Consider the following 19,742-nt stretch of genomic DNA (forward strand, 5'->3'; position numbering starts at 1 on the left):
GCTGCCCGCCAAACTGTGAGGCGCCAAGATGCACGGTTTGAGGCGTTATCAGCCCACTGGCGGTGGTCAATGTGGCAGGCACCAAGAGATTTCTTTAGGCAGTCCTTGTACCTTTTCTTTGGTGCACCTCTGTCACGGTGACCAGTGGAGAGCTCGCCATATAACACGATCTTGGGAAGGCGATGGTCCTCCATTCTGGAGACGTGACCCATCCAGCGCAGCTGGATCTTCAGCAGCGTGGACTCGATGCTGTTGACCTCTGCCGAAAGGAATATTAACTGAGCATCAAACACAGTCGAGTGTAATCTAACCTTACTCTGAGGTTTATCGAGACTTATGCTGTGCACAGAACTAAAAAGCTAGCTTGACTAATGTCTGTGGAGAATGGAATTGAGCATAGTTATCTTCATGGTCTAGCAAGTTTATAAAGGCCCCTTCACCCTGTGTGATCACAGCTGATCCGATTGTTGGTCTCAACTCCATTTTCCTATTCAAACCATATAACCCATGATGCCCTATTCCAAAATTCTCCTCAGCCTTGAAATATTTATGCCTGTGCATCCACGCCCTTCTGGGAGTTCTCATCTCAGTCTCAGGAAGACAACCTCTTATCCAGTCATTAATTCTATTACATTGTTGTTAAACTTACATTTGCCACGTCTCTGTAAGGATATAATCAATTAGTACAGTTAAAATACCATAATCCGCTCATTTTGGATTTCAGCTCCTCGAGTCTGCCCCACCATTCAGTACTGAGCAGATCCATTTTCCCACTTAGTCTCACTTCCCAGTTTTCTCCCCATCATCTTTGATGCCATGGGTAATCAAGAATCTATCAATCTCTGTCTTAGATACACCTAACGACAGCCTCCACAACTGACTGTGGGAACAAATTCCACAGATTCACTATCTTCTGCATCTTTATTCAAAGCAGATGTCTTTCAATCCTGAAGTTGTGGACTCTTGTCCTTGACTCTACCACCATGGGAAACAACCTTTTTGCATCTACTCTGTCAATGCCTTTCAAGATTCAAAATGTTTTTCCTAAATTCCAAGTACAAGCCAAGAGCTATCAAATGTTCTTCATATGATAAACCTTTCATTCCCTGAATCATCCTTGTGAACTTCCTCTGAGCCATCTCTAAAGTCAGCACCTCTTCAATTTGGAGCCCAAAACTGTTCACAATACTCCAAGTGAGGGTTCACCAGTGCCTTATAAGGCCTCAACATCATATCCCTGCTCTTGTATTCTATTCTTCTTGAAAGGAATGCCAACATTGCATTTTCCTTCTTCACCACCGACTCAACATTTAAGTTTACCTTCAGGCAATCCAGCACGAAGACTCCCAAGTCCCTTCGAATCTGGATATTTTCAATTTCATTTGCCACTCCTTTGCTCATTCTCATCTGTCAAAGTCCTTCTTCAGACTCCCTGTTTCTTCAATACTTCTTGCTCCTCCACCTACCATCATATCATCTGCAAACTTGGCCACAAAACCATTCATTCCATAATATAAATCATTGATATACAACATAAAAAGAAGCAGCTCCAATACTGATCCTTGTAGAACACCAAGAGCAACTGGCAGCCAATCAGAATATGATCCCTGTCTTCCGACTCCTCTTCCTGCCAATCAGCCAATGCTCTACCCATGCTAGTATGTTTCCTGTTATACAATGGGCTCTTGTTAAGTATCCTCTTGTTAAGGAACCTTGTCAAAGGCTTTCTGAAGATTCAAATATTCAACATCCACTGCATCTCCTTTATTTAGCCTGCTTGTCACTCTTTCAAAGAATTCCAGTAGGTTTGTCAAAGAAGATGTTGGCTTTGGCCTATCTTGTTATGTGCATCCAACGACTCCATAGCTACATCCTTGACATCGATTCCAACATATTCCTAACCACTGACGTCAGGCTAAATAGTCTATGATGTGCTTTCTGCTGCCTCCCTCCTTTCTTCAGTAGAGGGGTGACATTTGCAATTTTTCAGTCCTCCAGAACCATGCCAGATCTTTATCAATGCTTGCACAATTCCTACAGCTACCCGAGGATGCAATCCATATGATCCGGGAGCCTTATTGACCCTGAGACCATTCAGCTTTCTGACCACCTTCTTCTTTGAAATAGTAACTGCACTCACTTCCCTCCTTGATACTCTGTACATGCAGCACATGACTAATGATTTCCACAGAGAAGACTGATACAAAATATTAATTTAGTTCCTCTGTAATCTCCTTGTCTCCTGTTATTATTTCTCCAGTGTCATTTTCTAGTGGTCCTGTATCTACTCTCATCTTTTATACTGAAAGTATTTACTCTTCTTCTTTGGCTTGGCTTCGCGGACGAAGATTTGTGGAGGGGTATGTCCACATCTGCTGCAGGCTTGTTGGTGACTGACAAGTCCGATGTGGGACAGGCAGACACGGTTGCAGCGGTTGCAAGGGAAAATTGGTTGGTTGGGGTTGGGTGTTGGGTTTTTCCTCCTTTGTCTTGTCAGTGAGGTGGGCTCTGCGGTCTTCCTCAAGGGAGGTTGCTGCTCGCCGAACTGTGAGGCGCCAAGATGCACGGTTGGAGGCGATATCAGCCCATTGGCGGTGGTCAATGTGGCAGGCACCAAGAGATTTCTTTAAGCAGTCCTTGTACCTCTTCTTTGGTGCACCTCTGTCTCGGTGGCCAGTGGAGAGCTCGCCATAGAACACGATCTTGGGAAGGCGATGGTCCTCCATTCTGGAGACGTGACCCACCCAGCGCAGTTGGGTCTTCAGCAGCGTGGATTCGATGCTTGCAGATTCTGCCAGCTCGAGTACTTCGATGTTGGTGATGAATGTTGAGGATGGAGCGGAGACAGCACTGATGGAAGCGTTCTAGCTGGAGGTGATGCCGGTAGAGGACCCATGATTCGGAGCCAAACAGGAGCGTGGGTATGACAACGGCTCTGTACACGCTGATCTTTGTGTGTTTCTTCAGGTGATTGTTTTTCCAGACTCTTTTGTGTAGTCTTTCAAAGGCGCTATTTGCCTTGGCGAGTCTGTTGTCTATCTCGTTGTCGATCCTTGCATCAGATGAAATGGTGCAGCTGAGGTAGGTAAACTGGTTGACTGTTTTGAGTTCTGTGTGCCCGATGGAGATATGGGGGTCTCGTAGTCATGGTGGGGAGCTGGCTGATGGAGGACGTCAGTTTTCTTCAGGCTGACTTCCAGGCCAAACATTTTGGCAGTTTCCGCAAAACTGGACATCATGTGCTGGAGAGCTGGCTCTGAATGGTCAACTAAAGCTGCATCATCTGCAAAGAGTAGTTCACGGACAAGTTGCTCTTGTGTCTTGGTGTGAGCTTGCAGGCGCCTCAGATTGAAGAGACTGCCATCCGTGCAGTACCGGATGTAAACAGCGTCTTCATTGTTGAGGTCTTTCATGGCTTATTTCAGCATCATGCTGAAGAAGATAGTAAAGAGGGTTGGTGCGAGGACGCAGCCTTGCTTCACGCCGTTGTCAATGGAGAAAGGTTCGGAGAGCTCATTTCTGTATCTGACCCGATCTTGTTGATTTTCGTGCAGTTAGATAACCATGTTGAGGAACTTGGGGGGGGGGGGGCATCCGAGGCGCTCTAGTATTTGCCAAAGCCCTTTCCTGCTCACGGTGTCAAAGGCTTTGGTGAAGTCAACAAAAGTGATGTAGAGTCCTTTATTTTGTTCTCTGCACTTTTCTTGGAGCTGTCTGAGGGCAAAGAGCATGTCAGTAGTTCTTCTGTTTGCGCGAAAGCCACACTGTGATTCTGGGAGGACATTTTCGGCGACAACTAGGTATTAGTCTATTAAGGAGAATCCGAGCGAATATTTTGCCTGCAATGGAGAGCAGCGTGATTCCCCTGTAGTTTGAGCAGTCTGATTTCTTTCCTTTGTTTTTGTACAGGATGATGATGATGGCATCACGAAGGTCCTGAGGCAGCTTTCCTTGGTCCCAGCAGAGCATGAAAAACTCATGCAGTTTGGTATGCAGAGCTTTGCCGCCAACCTTCCAGACCTCTGGGGGGATTCCATCGATACCTGCTGCTTTGCCACTTTTCAGTTGTTCACTTTGCCTTGTATGTCTCTTCCCGGGTTAGGACCTCATCCAGCTCTAGACTCAAGGGTTGTTGAGGGAGCTGGAGCAGGGCGGATTCTTGGACTGAGCGGTTGGCACTGAAAAGAGATTGGAAGTGTTCTGACCATCGGTTGAGGATGGAGATCTTGTCGCTGAGGAGGACTTCGCCGTCTGAGCTGCACAGAGGGCTTTGGACTTGGGGTGAGGGGCCGTACACCGCCTTTAGTGTCTCATAAAAACCCCTGAAGTCGCCAATGTCGGCACTAAGCTGGGTTCATTTGGCGAGGCTAGTCCACCACTCATTTTGGATCTCCCGGAGTTTGCGCTGAAGATGGCTGCATGCGAGATGGAAGGCTCGTTTTTTCTCTGGCCACAAAGGCTTTGCAAGGTGAGCCTGGTGGGCAGATCGCTTCTTTGCCAGCAGCTCCTGGATTTCCTGGTTGTTTTCGTCAAACCAGTCCTTGTTTTTCCTGGAGGAGAAGCCCAGTACCTCTTCAGTGGATTGCAGTGTGGCCGTTTTCAGCTGACCCCAGAGGGTTTCAGAAGACGTGTCCGTGAGGCAGTTTGCATCCTTGAGCTTTGCTTGGAGGTTTGCCTGGAAGTTTCCTCTCACTACGTCTGACTGCAAGTTTCCAACATTGAACCTCTTTCTGGGGACTCCACTGTTCTTGTACTTTGGCTTGAAGTGAAGGTTGAGCTTGCAGCGAACAAGCCGGTGGTCAGTGTGGCATTCCGCGCTGGGCAAGACCCTGGTGTGGAGCACATCTCGTTTGTCTCTTCCTTGCACCAGAATGTAGTCCAGGAGGTGCCAATGTTTGGATTGGGGATGCATCCAGGTAGTCTTCAGGCTGTCTCTCTGCTGGAAAAGGGTGTTAGTAATGACAAGCCGCTGTTCTGCGCAGAGTTCCAACAGGAGACGCCCGTTGTCATTGCACTTGCCGACACCATGTTTTCCAAGGATTCCTGGCCAGGTTTCTGAGTCTTTGCCGACACGAGCGTTGAAGTCGCCAAGGATGAGAACCTTGTCGGCTGTAGGGGTGCGTTGGATGAGGTTGCGCAGATCAGTGTAGAACTTGCCCTTTTCTGCTGGTTCCGCCTGAAGGGTTGGAGCATAGACACTGATGAGAGTGGTGCGTCGCTTGTTTTGAAGGGGGAGTCGCATGGACATGATCCGGTCAGAGTGGCCTGTCGGGAGGTTTTCGAGTTTGGAGGCAATGGACCATGAAGCCAACACCAGATAGGTGTATTTACTCTCCTCTTTTATTTTATTTGCTAGCCTACTTTCATACTTCATAATTTCTCTCCTTTTGAGTTTTTTCGTTATCTCCTGCAAGTTTTTAAAAACTTCCCAATCCTTTATCTTCTACTAATTTTGCTTCCTTGTCTGCCCTCTCTTTTGCTTTTACATTGGCTTCGACTTCCCTCATCAGGCATAGTTGTGACAGTTTTCCATTTGAGTATTTCCTTTTTAGATCTGTATTTATCATGCACCTTCCTCATTTCTTGCAGAAACTCCATCCATTCCTGCTCTTCCCTACTGCAATCTATTTTAGCCACTTCCTCTCTCTTGCCACTGTAATTTCCTTTACTCCACTGAAATACTGACACATCTGACTTTAGTTTCTCCTTGTTAAATCTCAAATTGAACTCAGTCATATTGTGATCACTGTCCCCTAATGGTTCCTTTACCCTTAGCTCCCTAATCACCTCTGGTGTATTGCACAAGACCCAATCCAGTACAGCCAATCCCCTGTCCTCTCATCAACAGGCAACCCTAAAAAGCAATCTCATAGGCATTTGACAAATTCTCCCTCTTGAGATCCAATCCCAACCTGGTTTTCCCAATCTATTGCATGTTAAAATCCCCCATGACTACCATATCATTACCGTTCTGACATGCCTTTCAATTTTCTGTTGTAATTTGTTGTTCACATCCCGGCTACTATTTGGAGGTTTGTATGTAACTTGCCATATTTCTTACTTAACACACAATTATTCTATATCTTCTGATCCTTTGTCACCCATTTCCAGTGATTTAATTTTATTCCTTTTCAACAGAGCCACGCCACCCCCTCTGCCTACCTGCATATCATTTCAATTCACTATGTATCCTTGGACATTCAGCTCCCAATGACATTCATCCTTTAGCCATGACTCTGTAATGCCTACAAGCCTGTCAATCTGTCACTTTACTACAAGGTCATCCATTTTTTTCTCATTCTGTGTACATTTAAATATAAAACTTTGTATATCTAACTTTTTTAAAAACTGTGTTCTTGTTGCATCGTAACTCACCCCAATGGTTGCATTTTTGCCCTATCTGGCAGTCCTTCTACACAAACTCCTTACCAACTGGCACTATATGTGCACCAACTGCCTCTTCACTTTGGTTCCCACCCACTTGCAAAGGTTCCAGTGATCTAAGAACTGAAACCATGCCTCCAGCGTTGCCTACTCAGGCACTCATTTGATTGTGCTATCTTCCTGTTCTCTGATCTTCCCTCACTCATGGCACTGGGAGTAATCCAGAGATCCTTGGAGGTCCTGCTCTTTAGCCTCTTTTCTATCTCCTTAAACATACTTTACAGGACTTCTACCCCATTTTTACCTATGTTATTTGTACCAATATGTTCCACAACCTCTGGCTGTTCACCCTTCCCTTTCAGAATATTCTACAATTGGAGAGGAGTCACGTGATGGAGTAGTGGCTGGTCGGGAAAACCAACCCCCTCCAAGAAAATAGGAAAAAAGTTAGGAAAAAGCAAAGCATAACAAAAGTAGAATATCAGAAATAGGAGATAAAGATACAGAGAAGAGAAAGAAGATGGATTCCAAGAAGGAGAAAGTAAGAACAGGTGGAAAAAAAGAAGTAAAAAAGGCGCTGGAGAAGAAGGAAGAAGGCCTTACCTGCAGGAAGGAACAGGACCCTGTGGTGACAAGGAGCGCTCGACCCTCGAGGTCAGTGCCTGTTCTGCGGAGTCGCGACCCATCAGTCGGCGGACTACAAAAATGGCTCTCGGAGCCAAACAAAAGTGCACAATCAAAGGAGAAAGAGGACACCGGTGGGAGGGGGGATCAGCAGAGAAGTGGGCTGTCAGAGCGAGCAGCTGAGGGACGCCCGACACCAGGGCTCTCTGCTGGAGGGCAAGGAACAACAGACGCAGCACAGGAGGGGAGGACCAGCAACAAAAGGCCCAGCAAGGAGAGGCCTGACAAAGAGATACATGCAGCTCATCAGGAAAAACAGAAGAGACACAGACACAAAGAAGAGGAGAAGACACAAACACAGATACAGACAAAGAAGAAGACCAAGATCTTCACAGAGAAATAGAAGGTAAAACTGATGAACAGAATATAGATAAACTCTTTTTTGAAGAACAAATTAGATCACTAAAAGAATGGTTATCAATAGAGTTTAATGCAATTAAAAGGAAAATGAAAAGAACAGAAGATAAAATGCAAAAGTTAGAACTGGTAATGACAGAAATTGGGAAAAGAATAGAGAATGTGGAAGAGTGGGAAACAGCTGTAAAAATGGAAGTAAATGACTTAAGAGAAAAATTTGAAGAAAGTCACAAAAAAATTAAAGAGACACAAGAGTCGTTATCTCAGAAAATTGATATGTTGGAAAATTATAGCGAAGCCAAGCCAAAGAAAAGAAAAGTAGGTGAAACAACATAAAAATAGTGGGCCTGAAGGAGGGTGAAGAAGGTACAGACATGAAGGAATTTATAATAGGATGGAACCTGAAGGTCCTGGGAATGACAGAAATGCAGAAAGAAATGGAAATAGAAAGGGTACACAGAGCATCAGCCCCGAAACCACAGACACATCAAAAACCAAGATCCATCTTAGTAAAATTTTTGTGATATACAACAAGAGAAAATATACTGGAATGGGCAAGGAATAAAGTTAGAGAAGATAATAAACCATTGGAATACAAGGGTCAAAAAATATTTTTATACCCAGACATACGTTTTGAACTCTTAAAGAGGAGGAAGGAATTTAATACAGCGAAATCGATTTTATGGAAAAAAGTTTACAAATTCATATTAAGACATCCAGCCGTGCTTAAAATATTTATACCCGGAGATCAAAACAGACTGTTATTGGATCCAGAGAAAGCGCAAGAATTCACAGAACGTTTGCAGGACAGGAGAAGAGATGAAGAGATGTAACAAGAATGAAGAATGGCGATAAAGTATATATAAAGATGTAAAAACAATGTATATGTAAAGAACTAAAGAAGGAAAAGAGAAGGGAAGGAAGAAGAGAGAAAGCTTTAGAAAAAAGTGTTTAAAAAATGTTTTCTGGAGCAGGCTGGGTAGAGGGGGAATAACTGTCAGTGCAAAATCAGTTGACACTGTAAACAAGATCACAATCCAAATGAAAAGGAGAGTTGTGGTTGCCTGGCAAGGGATATGGGGCAACTCAGAGAGGGGGATGGAACTTTTGGGGTTAAGGTATTAGTGGAAGTAGGAACTGCGAGGGTACTTTATATCTTAAATGTGTTGTCGTACATTAAGTGTAATAAGAGAAAACTAAGAGATGAAAATGGGGAAAAGGGGGATGGAGGGGGCGAAGAGGTGTATGCAAAATATAAGATGGCCATGTTGAACTATATGACTATAAACATTAATGGAATACATAACCAAATTAAAAGGAAGAGGCTACTAAATTTATTGAAGAAGGAAAAAATAGATATAGCATTTGTGCAGGAAATACATCTAACTGAAGTGGAACATAACAAACTAAAGAGAGACTGGGTAGGACACGTAATGGCAGCATCCTATAACTCAAAAGCTAGAGGTGTAGCCATACTAGTTAACAAAAATGTACCTATCAAAATAGAGGAGGAAATAATAGATCCGGCAGGGAGGTATGCAATGATAAAGTGTCAGATATACTCAGAATTTTGGAATTTGCTCAATATATATGCTCCTAATGAGGAGGATCAAAAGTTTATAAAGGATATTTTTTTTGAAGATTGCAGACACATATTGATAGGAGGGGATTTTAACCTTAATTTGGACCCAATGTTGGATAAAACTGGACAAAAGGCAACTAAAAAGACAAATTTATGGTTAAATCAATGCAGGAAATTAAAATGAATAAATGTATTCCATTGGAAAAAATAACATATAATTTAAAAAATAAAGTCACAATGTTTGAGCAAATTTGGGAATCATACATGGAACATATCAGAGAGAGCTTGCCTCAGACCTCCACCACCTAAAATAAGAATGAAAATGATAAGACAAAATGACTAGATTCAGTGTGTAATAAATAGATGATGCATTTTTCTTGTTTATTTTCCTTTGTGTGAAAATATTGTTTTATGGTTTTATTGTACAGGTACACGATCCTTTATCCGGACAGTATGTTCTGAATTTTGGATTTTTCTGGATTTCGGAAAGCCCACCCAAATTGTGCTGCCTATCCACCCCCACCCCCTTCCAGTAGTCTGGCAGTCTCCCCCAACGTCTGTCTCCCCCGACCGCCAGTCCCTCAGCCATCTCCCCTGACCACGGTCCCACAGTCATCTGGCTGCCTCCCCTCCGGTCCCTCGGCCGCCCAGACATCCCCCCTGACTGCCCGTCCCTCGGCCGCCCGGATGCCTCCCCCGACCACGGTCCCTCAGCTGCCTGCCCCGACCGCCCGTCCCTCGGCCGTCCGGACGCCTCCCCCTATCCGACCGCAGTCCCTCAGCCACCCAGACGCCGCCCCCAAATGCCGGTCCCTCGGCCGCCCGGCCGCCTCTCTCGACCATGGTCCATCGGCCGTCTCCCGCAACCGCTGGTCCCCACTTGCCGGATTTTGGAGCTTTCCGGATTTTAGGTGACTGGATAAAGGATCATGTATATGTTGAATATTTATGGGTTTTGGAGGGGGGTGGGAGGGAAAGGGGGAAAAAAGACCACTGTGTAAATTTAATGAGAAACGTTTGTACATATATTGGTTGATATGATTATAGTGTGAAAAATAAAATAAAAAAAAAGAATATTCTGCAATTACTGAGACATCCTGGACCAAGCACACACTATCCTGGAATCTCCTTTCTGTTACTCTATCGAGCCTGTTATGACTATCACTCTACCTGACCTCACCCTTTCCTTTTGAAGCTCAGAGCTGACCACAGTGCTATTGGTCAGGCTGTTGCCTTGTGCAACTTGGTCATACCCCTCAATATTATCCAAAGAGGTAGACTTGTTGCTGAGAGGAATGGGCACAGGGTGACCCTACATTGCCTTCTTTCTCCCCTTACCTCTCAGTATTCACCTATCTACTAGTTGAATTCTGCTGCTCTCTGGAGTTTAACCACTTGCTCAAAGTCTTATCTATGAGTTGCTTAGCATCCCGGATGATCCTCAGTTCATCCAACTCCATTTCCAGTTTCTTAATACATAGAAACATAGAAACATAGAAGATAGGAGCAGGAGTAGGTCATTCGACCCTTCGAGCCTGCTCCGCCATTCAACGAGATCATGGCTGATCTTAAAGTTCAGTACCCCGTCCCCGCCTTCTCTCCGTAACCTTTAATACCCTTATATTGAAGAAATATATCTAATTCCCTCTTAAATATATTTAATGAACCTGCCTCTACTGCCCTCTGTGGCAATGAATTCCACAGATTCACCACCCTCTGGGTAAAGAAATTCCTCCTCATCTCGGTCCTAAATGGTTTGCCTATTATCCTCAAACCATGGCCCCGGGTTCTGGATTTTCCCATCATTGGAAACATCCCATCTGCATCCATTCTGTCCAGTCCTGCCAGAATTTTATAGGTCTCTATGAGATCCCCTCTCAATCTTCTAAACTCCAGGGAGTACAATCCCAATTTGCGCAATCTTTCCTCATAAGTCATTCCTGCCATTCCAGGTACCAGACTGGTGAATCGCCTCTGCACTCCCTCCATTGCAAGAACATCCTTCCTTAGATAAGGTGACCAAAACTGCACACAATACTCCAGGTGGGGTCTCACCAAGGCCCTGTACAGCTGCAGTAAGGTATCCTTGTTCCTATACTCAAACCCTCTTCATATGAAGGCCAACATACCATTTGCCTTTTTAACCGCCTGCTGTACCTGCATGCTCGCCTTCAGAGACTGATGTACAAGTACCCCTAGGTCTCTCTGCACTTCCCCATCTCTTAATCTATTGCCATTCAAATAGTAATCTGCCCTCCGGTTTGTATTACCAAAGTGGATAACCTCACATTTATCCACATTGTAGTGCATTTGCTTTTTTATGATTCATAAAAAACAAAGTCCAAATTCTTTGTTTTTTATGATTGTAGTGCATTTGCCATGTATCTGCCCAGTCCCTCAATTTATCCAAATCACACTGGAGCTTCCTGACCCCCTCTTCCGTGCACACAACCCCTCCTAGCTTAGTGTCATCTGCAAATTTGGAGATATTACATCCAATCCCCTCATCCAGATCATTAATGTAAATTGTGAACAGCTGGGATCCCAGTACAGATCCCTGTGGTACCCCACTGGTCCCCGCCTGCCACTCAGAAAACGAGCCATTTATCCCAACTCTCTGTCTTCTACCTGCCAGCCAGTTCTCAATCCACATCAATACTTTGCCCCCAAACCCATGAGTCTTGATTTTGGAAGCCAGTCGTTTATGCGAGACCTTATTGAAGGCCTTTTGGAAGTCCAGGTACACCACATCCACTGGCTCTCCCCCATCTATTTTACCTGTCACCATCTCAAAGAATTCCAATAGATTTGTCAAGCACGATTTACCTTTAGTAAATCCATGTTGACTCCGTCCGATCCCTTCTCTGCTAGTCATATGCTCCGCTATTACATCCTTAATAATGGATTCCATCATTTTGCCCACTACTGATGTAAGGCTCACCGGCCGATAATTCCCCGCTTTTTCTCTACCTCCCTTTTTAAATAGTGGGGTAACATTAGCTACCCTCCAATCCATGGGTACTGATCCTGAGTCTATCGAGTTCTGGAAAATAATTCTTAAAGCATCTGCTATCTGAATGGCCACTTCCTTGAGTACCCTAGGATGTAGATTATCAGGCCCTTGGGATTTATCTGCCTTCAATCCCATCAATTTCCCCAAGACCATGTCCTTAGAGATACTGATTTCTTTCAGTTCCTCCCTTGCATTAGTCTCTATGTTTCCCAACATCCTTGGGAGGTTATTTGTATCCTCTCTTGTAAAAACAGAACTGAAGTAAGAATTTAATTGGTCTGCCATTTCCTTATTCCCCATTATATATTCCCCTGATTCCAACTGCAAAGGACCTACTCTGGATTTCACCAATCTTTTCCTCTTGACATATTTATAAAAGCTTTTGCAGTCGGTTTTTATATTTCCCGCAATCTTACTTTCGTAATTTATTTTTGCTCTCTTGATCTTTTAAGAGCTGGAGATGGCTGCACTTCCCATAGGTGTAATCATCAAATAAACCATCAGATTCCATGAATTCCCACATCCTTCCGGAGCATTCCACTGCCATATCTGCCATCAATCCTGCCTTGTACTATGGGCAACCAAGAGCAAATCAGCAAACTTCCCCTTCTTACCCGATTCTTTGGCCTCAGCCTCTTCACACAAAGCCTCTTGACCAAAGCCTCAATTCCCCACTCTCGCACTTGGCCTCTCCACTTGTGTTTGCTTCACTTTTATTTTTTCCTGCTAATCAATCGTGATTTGATTGGTCTGCTAAAGAGTCGAACGCTCATTTTTAATCTCCTCCCTGTCCTGTGCATAACTCTCTCCCAGTGAATCGATTGGTCCACTTCCAAACTGTTGGATATTATTCCCCAACATACTTTCAATTAGTTTTTATTAATGATATCACAGAGTAAAATTCCCATTATTTCAGCACCTATGGAGATCACGGAAATGCAAATTTTCCTACTTGTCCAAAGCCTAACTAATACGCCTGCATTAAAGATTTTACCACTTAAAAATCAAAATACAATGCAAATTTGAAAAAGAATCAGTATTGTAGTCTTGAATTATGTAAAATTCACTTTAACCATGTAATTCCCTTCATTTACAATATTTAAATTCTAATCCTGGTTGCTGGCACTGTAGCAGCGTTGTGCCATTATAATGAATCCACTTTTCCACAATATTTACAGATAAAGCCTAACTAATATACTTAATGCTAATAAAGATAGACTCTTATTAGGCAGGTAGGGAAACACTTTGGGATTGTTGCCCCAGCAGTGAGTGACATCGACTGGCTCTTCATCCTGGCCGCCGCCATTTTATTCAAACACAACTTTATTCAAACCACTGCTGCAGCCAGGATACGAACAGGGGCATTTCGCTCGCTGAATGCTTTCTCCCAAGAGGTTGTGTGTTGCCTTTGGAGAACATTTACTTTCATAATTTTAAACTTTTGTTTAAAGATTATTCATTTTAAAATATTTATTTATTTCCTCAATATTTTTGCCAGTTATTTAAGTTTGATTGATAATGGGGATTTTACTGTAAACTAAATTCTCCAATGAATTAGGTATTGTGGGAGTGTGGGGATGGTTGTGACTTGGGGAACAGGGAGTGTGGGGAGCAATGAGACTTGGGTTGTGTGTTGAATTGAGAATGTGAGGAGCAGTGGGTCTCATAGTGTATGGAGAACCATTGAGTCTTGGAGGTATATGGGGATCGTGAATCACGAGTCGTGTGAGGAGTGGGTGAGTCTTGGAGAAGAGTGGGGAGTGGTGAATCTTGAGTGAGTGTAGGCACCAATGAGAAGCTTCACCTAGTGATCCGAACCATTGGGATTTCCAAGTGGTTGAGCTGCAGATTATCGGAATCCTTACCATGATATAAGCTGATAACTGAGAGCACACCTAGTAAATCAGCATTTGAATCACTGTGGATATCAGACAATATGCTACTCCAGTCCGTTGTGTGTGATTTTATCATAAATCCATGTTGTGTTTTTTTTTCAATCTTTAAATACTGTGATTGATGCTATATGTTTGCAGACACAAAGAGACAGCACCAAGCAAGTACCTGGCTCTGGAGGATAAGATTCGCAAAGACCCACGGTTGGCCAAAAAATTAAAAGGCTGCTGAAAATGTTTATTATCCCCACAAAGCAAATCACTGAGGAAAATGGTCTCATGAGCTGGAAATGTCTTGTGTCCAATAAGCATATTCAAAATAAAAGATAGAGTCAGAAAGATTTCTTATGAATAATTTTAATTGATAGAAAGCTAATGATTTGATAGAAAATGCTCAAAACACAGGCAGCATCACGAGAAAGAATCAGGTTTATTGTCATGAACATGTCACAAATTTTTTTTTTGTTGCAGCATGACAACAAATTGTGCAGAACAAGGGGCAATATTACCAGGTATTACATTTCCTTAAATACAAGATTTAAAAAATAAATAATGTGCAAAAATGAGGAAGAGGTGAGGTAGTGTCATGGGTTCAAAGAAATCTGATGGTGGAAGGCAAGAAATGTTTTAGCTCAAAGATCCTTTATCAGGGAAGGTGAGGGAGAGATAGATAGGACAAAGGATAGAATTACCTCAAAGAGTGGTCAACTGTTAATGGAACAGAAAATCTCAACAAAACCCATGAAATGAGGGCAGTTGAGTGAGAATGCAAGCAAAGGATTATAATAGCCTAAAATAAAGGGCTATGGCACATGCCCACTAGATTTGAAAATGTAAATGATGAGAAAAAAATTTGAGCCAATTTTTAAAGTTCAGATTTCCAGTTGCTTTGATTTGAGTTTAAAATGTAATTGTGCATCAACATATTTCATGTAATTAAGTCCTGAATATTAGTGCATTGTTCATGTGAACAATTCCAGTTTCTACTAATCAGTAGAATATCCAGACAGGAGGAAAGCTCCCGAGGGCAAGATTGCCCCACCCCTCTCCTCCCTTGTATCTATTGTGAAATATTCCATTTCTCCCTGGTGTTTGTTATGTAATAAATCTGAAAGTTATGTCACTTTTCTTTATTTGTATTTGGCATTACAAAGTTCTGTAAGTAGTTTTATGTTTGCCCATTTCAAAGGTTTTACTCAAACTCCCATATGGTTCCACTGTAGCAGATTTGAATGATGACCCCTTTCCCTCTCCCCTTCCCCCTATTGCTACCCAAACAAATATATGTTAATTAAGTTCTGGTTGAGGCCTCTTTAACCTCCAACAATTAATCATCTTCCAGTCTGGGAAGCTGAAACTAAGATTTCCCCATTAATCAACAGATTACCTGTACTATGCTTGGACAATATCCAAGTCTCAGAAGAGACAATATGCTGCAGCTGCAATGCAGGACTTGTCCCTGGGAGGGTAAATGAGCTGAAAATACAAATTCAATGCATTTGAAGGGCAGACCCTTCAGTGAAGGACATCAGAAAGATGGTCAGTAAGAGCAATCCCAAGAATGATGTTCAAAGTTCACTTTTAAAAATGTGCATTTTTAACAGTCTTTTGCATACCCTCATTGACCACATGGTGGAGGCAAATCAATATCCTTTTCTCAACTAAAAATAGGACATTGCAATTGTGGATTGGTCAGGCAGCAGATGTGAAGAAAGAAATCATGTTGTCATAAATTGCCTTTAATAAGAAACCTCATTGTGATGAAATATTAATAGATGACTCCTGATCTGCTGAGAATTTTCAGCATTTTCTGTCAAAAAATGGACAATCCACAAGTACACATGCAAGTAAAACAAAATATTCTCTCACAATAAACCCATTTCAAATAATTTTACTAAATGATTCTCATAGAAATCCCACCTTTCAAACCATGTTTACATCTAAAATAGTTCGAGATTCAACATTTTTAAATTTTTTGGCTTCAATTATATAAATCAAACTTTTTAATATATTTCCATTTTCATGGTTGAGGTGAGTTTCAGTTCTCCAAACAAAATGATGCAAAAGCCATTCAGATGAAATCAGGTCACATGAGAAGGGATGGGAGAAATGAAGTAAGAAAGAATGGTAGACATTGGGAATTTAAAAAAAAATCAGGAATTCTGTATGATATATTTTGTCCTAAAAAAGTGATTACAAGCTTTTGGTAGAAGTCAGACTTTCTGTTGAGTAGTTGTGCTTAGTATACAATTCTGAGCTGTTCAGGTAATTCTGGCATGGGGAAATTTAGACAAGCAGCAATGGTAACAGACCCTTTCCAGCCAACGCTCCCCCCAAATACCCCAATTAGCAGCAGCAGATTTGAACATGGGTTGCTGGCACTTAACGTTATGCTAATGTTACTCATTGTTCAGCTGAAGAGGATTTAATTTAGCGTCAAATTCTGCTGGGTGGGGTTGTAATGGAATTTTTAATTCAAGATTCTTCGTCCCTTTTTAGGGTTGGTGAGAAGGTAATTATGTTCCAGATTCACAAGCTGGCAACATAATAGCAACAGATTTTCAAACAATTGTTTGAAATCCAATTATGCAATTGTTTAGACTGGCACTTTGATAGCTTCCATGAAAATAAATAGCAGTAATTTTAGTCCATAGTTTGAGGTTGAAAAGATAAAGTGTTTGTCCCATAAGTGGGGTAAATGCCATCCCTCATGGACATCCATATCAAAACAAACAGGGATCCTTCAAATTAAATTACTACTTGAAGCTGCAACTATATTGTTGCTAATTTTTCCACGGAAATATCTAAATATATAGTAAATTATTATCTTTCTCCACCCCCCCCCCCCCCCGGACAATAGAAAATTTCAAATCATAGACTAGAAGAGTTTCTTTGGATAACTATTTTATTTCAGGTAAATGGGGTTGAGATACAGATTGACCTTAATCTACATTAACAGTGGAAGAGGCTCAAGTGCCACAAACAATTGAAATGGTTATGTTAAACTCGCATTAAAGTAAACATTTTGAGTAAGAACACTTGCTTAACTGAAACATTCGAAAAATATAAACCATATCATCTCTCTTTTGCAAAGTTAATCAAGGAAACACATTTAAATCAATTCTAACCAGTTTTATGCATCTGAGTGTAACAAAATTTTCAATACCACTTAAGAAAAACTGTGCAAGTTCCTCAGCCTCCTCCCATCAGCTTGACTGATCAAATTGGCCTACATAATTACCTGTGTTTTTTTTTTATTATTTTGCTAACACACAACAGTTTGAATGATCCTTCTATATTATCAATGATAATTTGGATCACATTTCAAGAATAAAGCTTGTTAATATTCAGTAATATTTATTGTGTTCATTAGATATGCAGTTAGATGCTATATATATATAAAAATAAAAGTACATTTAAAATCTGGTTTCATAATGGCACCTCCAAGAATGCAACTCTCTTTTTCTAATTGACTGAACATTTCACACAAGTTGAATTCAGAGGTTTCCGGTTGCAAGCCCTAATGGGGAAACCTTGCAAGTTCAAAATTAACTCCAGGTAATCATTACAAGGTTCCACTTTTTTCATTCCATTTTAATACCTGAAGGAAAATGACTAAGACATGATAGGCCAGGCAATGAATTCTATTCCTACAGGCCCTTTAAAAGTGTACAATTTTAACTATCTTGTTTCAGGTTCCGTAAAAGGTCTCTGAGAAAGCAGAGTGCACCAGTCATTAGGGCGGTGAGCTTGCACTCACGTCTTCCTGTTGAATTTGAAACAGCTCAACAGAAATGCATTGAGACTTTCATATCCTGAGGCCTTTATTTCCCTAGATTTTCCTTGCAAGTTGAAATCAAAACCGTTAAATCAGGTCAATGTGCCACTGGGAGAATAGCCAGGGTTGGAGTGGGGATGATTGATGAGTAGCATGGAGTCTGTCTATGAGGCTTGTTCTATGCTGACTCAGTGAAACAAAACTGTAAAATGTTCAGGCTGAGAATCCAGAGTTGAATATAATGATCATTGCAAAGTTTATCAGATCAAGTTTATTCAAGTCTTACTGCAATAGTGTATTGGTGTAATATTAATGTGGCCATATTTGCATTTTTACGCCTTTCACAAGGAATACAAAACCAAACCCCACTTTCACACAAGTTTACTCAATCAGAAGTGTAAAAATTACCAATCTGTTTGGTGATTTCGCCAAGCCAAACTAAAGTAACTTTCTAATTTGACCCAGGAGTATTCTAATGATCTCAACTGTGAGAGATTATTATGTTAACAAATTAATTCAAAGGACCTCAGGGTTAAGAGTTATAGCTGCACCTCCTGTTGATAAGAGGGCAGAATTCAGAGGGAAACCTTTCAATCAAGTATGTAATGCAAGTTGGTTTATCTCGTTCAGTTACTTGTGGCAAATAACCTGTTGTATGGATAGAGATAAAAAAAACTTCTGATCCGCATTGACACACAAATTTTGTGCAACTTCCTCAAGATGATGTTTAACAGCTACCCACATATGAGTGAATTCAGATTCAAAAGAAAATGAATATCCAAAATATACCAAAGGCAAATGGCAGAATCACAAAATATTTTTATTTTACAAGGTGAATTATTATCATTTGTCTGGTTGGTAGTCAATCTCTTTAGAGTCTTCTATATATTTATATCGAATACACTCACTGAACAAATTTAAAATACTGTAATTCATTGTCTTTTAGATGTTCAGATCACTCAATATCCAAAGTTGCTTAAATTGACTTAGAGTTTCCACTCCTTCAACTCTTGTTCGAAATTATCCATTTCTTCCACAATGTTATGACTCTCTTCCTTAGCGTTCTGCAACTTTAACCTCATCTCCTATTCACAAGAACAAAAGTATTACATGCATTTTAAATTCAGAATACATTTCAAAGCAAAATTATGAACAATGGACAGCTGAGAAAATGTTAGAATTAAATTGCATTTGAAAGCTTTTTAACTGCTCATATCTTCAGTTTTTCCAATGAACAAACCACTCTTCATCTCAGCAGTACAACATCAACATTAATCTTCTCCTTATGATTATACAGTGAACCATGATGACTGTCAACATCAGCAAAAGATAATTTTATTTATTTATTTAATGCTGGAATTTCCAGCAATTAAAAGACCCTGTGTCCTTGGGTCAGATTGAAATTAAACTTGAACAGGTCAAGCACAGGGTGAGCAATTGTTATCTATTGGGCTCAACTTAAACAAATTGAGTGACCGTGTTAAAGAATTAGAAGCTGTATGCTCCAGTCTAACAAAACAATTTGAAGTTAATGATGAGGGTCATTGATCTGGAAAGCAGGAGCAGGTGGTCTGGGTTTATCTGAGTCTTCTGAAAGTAGGCATCTTACAAAATGTTTCTTTGCAGCGGTTCTGCGAGGTGTTTGGGAGAGATCTGCACGCATCACCAACTGAGATTGATAGAGCTCACTGTTCCTTAGTACCCAAGCTGACGATGGGTCAGAAACTGTGCTGTCATTCTCAGATTACATCGCTACCACACCAAGGATTTTATTGATCCGTGAGGCCCAAAGAAGAGGGAAGCTTGAATATCATGGCCAACAGATCAGGATCGATGGATTATTGCCCTGAAGTAATGAATCAACGTGTCAAGTACAGAGAAGTTATGTCTGAACTGTAACATCGGGATTTTAAACCTTCATTAATATGCATACCCTGGGAGGAGTCACGCGATGGAGTAGTGGCCGCTCAGGGAATTCCAGCCCTCTCCGGAAAAGTTGAAAAAAAACGCACAAAACACAAAGGTACGAGAGTAAAAATTAAAACAAAGTAA

The 19,742-nt window shown here is 41.6% G+C and overlaps 2 protein-coding genes across 5 annotated transcripts in view; one reads left to right on the forward strand and one right to left on the reverse strand.

Annotated features, from left to right (window-relative positions):
- ccdc135 (coiled-coil domain containing 135) overlaps positions 1–15,030 on the forward strand; it is a 144,016-nt gene extending 128,986 nt beyond the window's left edge. For all 3 annotated transcript variants that reach the window (XM_069917196.1, XM_069917197.1, XM_069917198.1), the window contains one exon: positions 14,054–15,030. In XM_069917196.1, the coding sequence (XP_069773297.1) occupies positions 14,054–14,144 (91 nt within the window). In that variant the 3' untranslated portion in view covers positions 14,145–15,030. The remainder of the gene's footprint in view (positions 1–14,053) is intronic.
- A 3,462-nt stretch (positions 15,031–18,492) lies between these two features.
- The window catches only part of knstrn (kinetochore localized astrin (SPAG5) binding protein), a 48,778-nt gene continuing 47,528 nt past the window's right edge, over positions 18,493–19,742 (reverse strand). For both annotated transcript variants that reach the window (XM_069917217.1, XM_069917216.1), the window contains one exon: positions 18,493–18,775. In XM_069917217.1, the coding sequence (XP_069773318.1) occupies positions 18,747–18,775 (29 nt within the window). In that variant the 3' untranslated portion in view covers positions 18,493–18,746. The remainder of the gene's footprint in view (positions 18,776–19,742) is intronic.

Source organism: Narcine bancroftii, chromosome 2 (assembly GCF_036971445.1).
Source record: "Narcine bancroftii isolate sNarBan1 chromosome 2, sNarBan1.hap1, whole genome shotgun sequence".
Lineage (NCBI taxonomy): Eukaryota > Metazoa > Chordata > Chondrichthyes > Torpediniformes > Narcinidae > Narcine > Narcine bancroftii.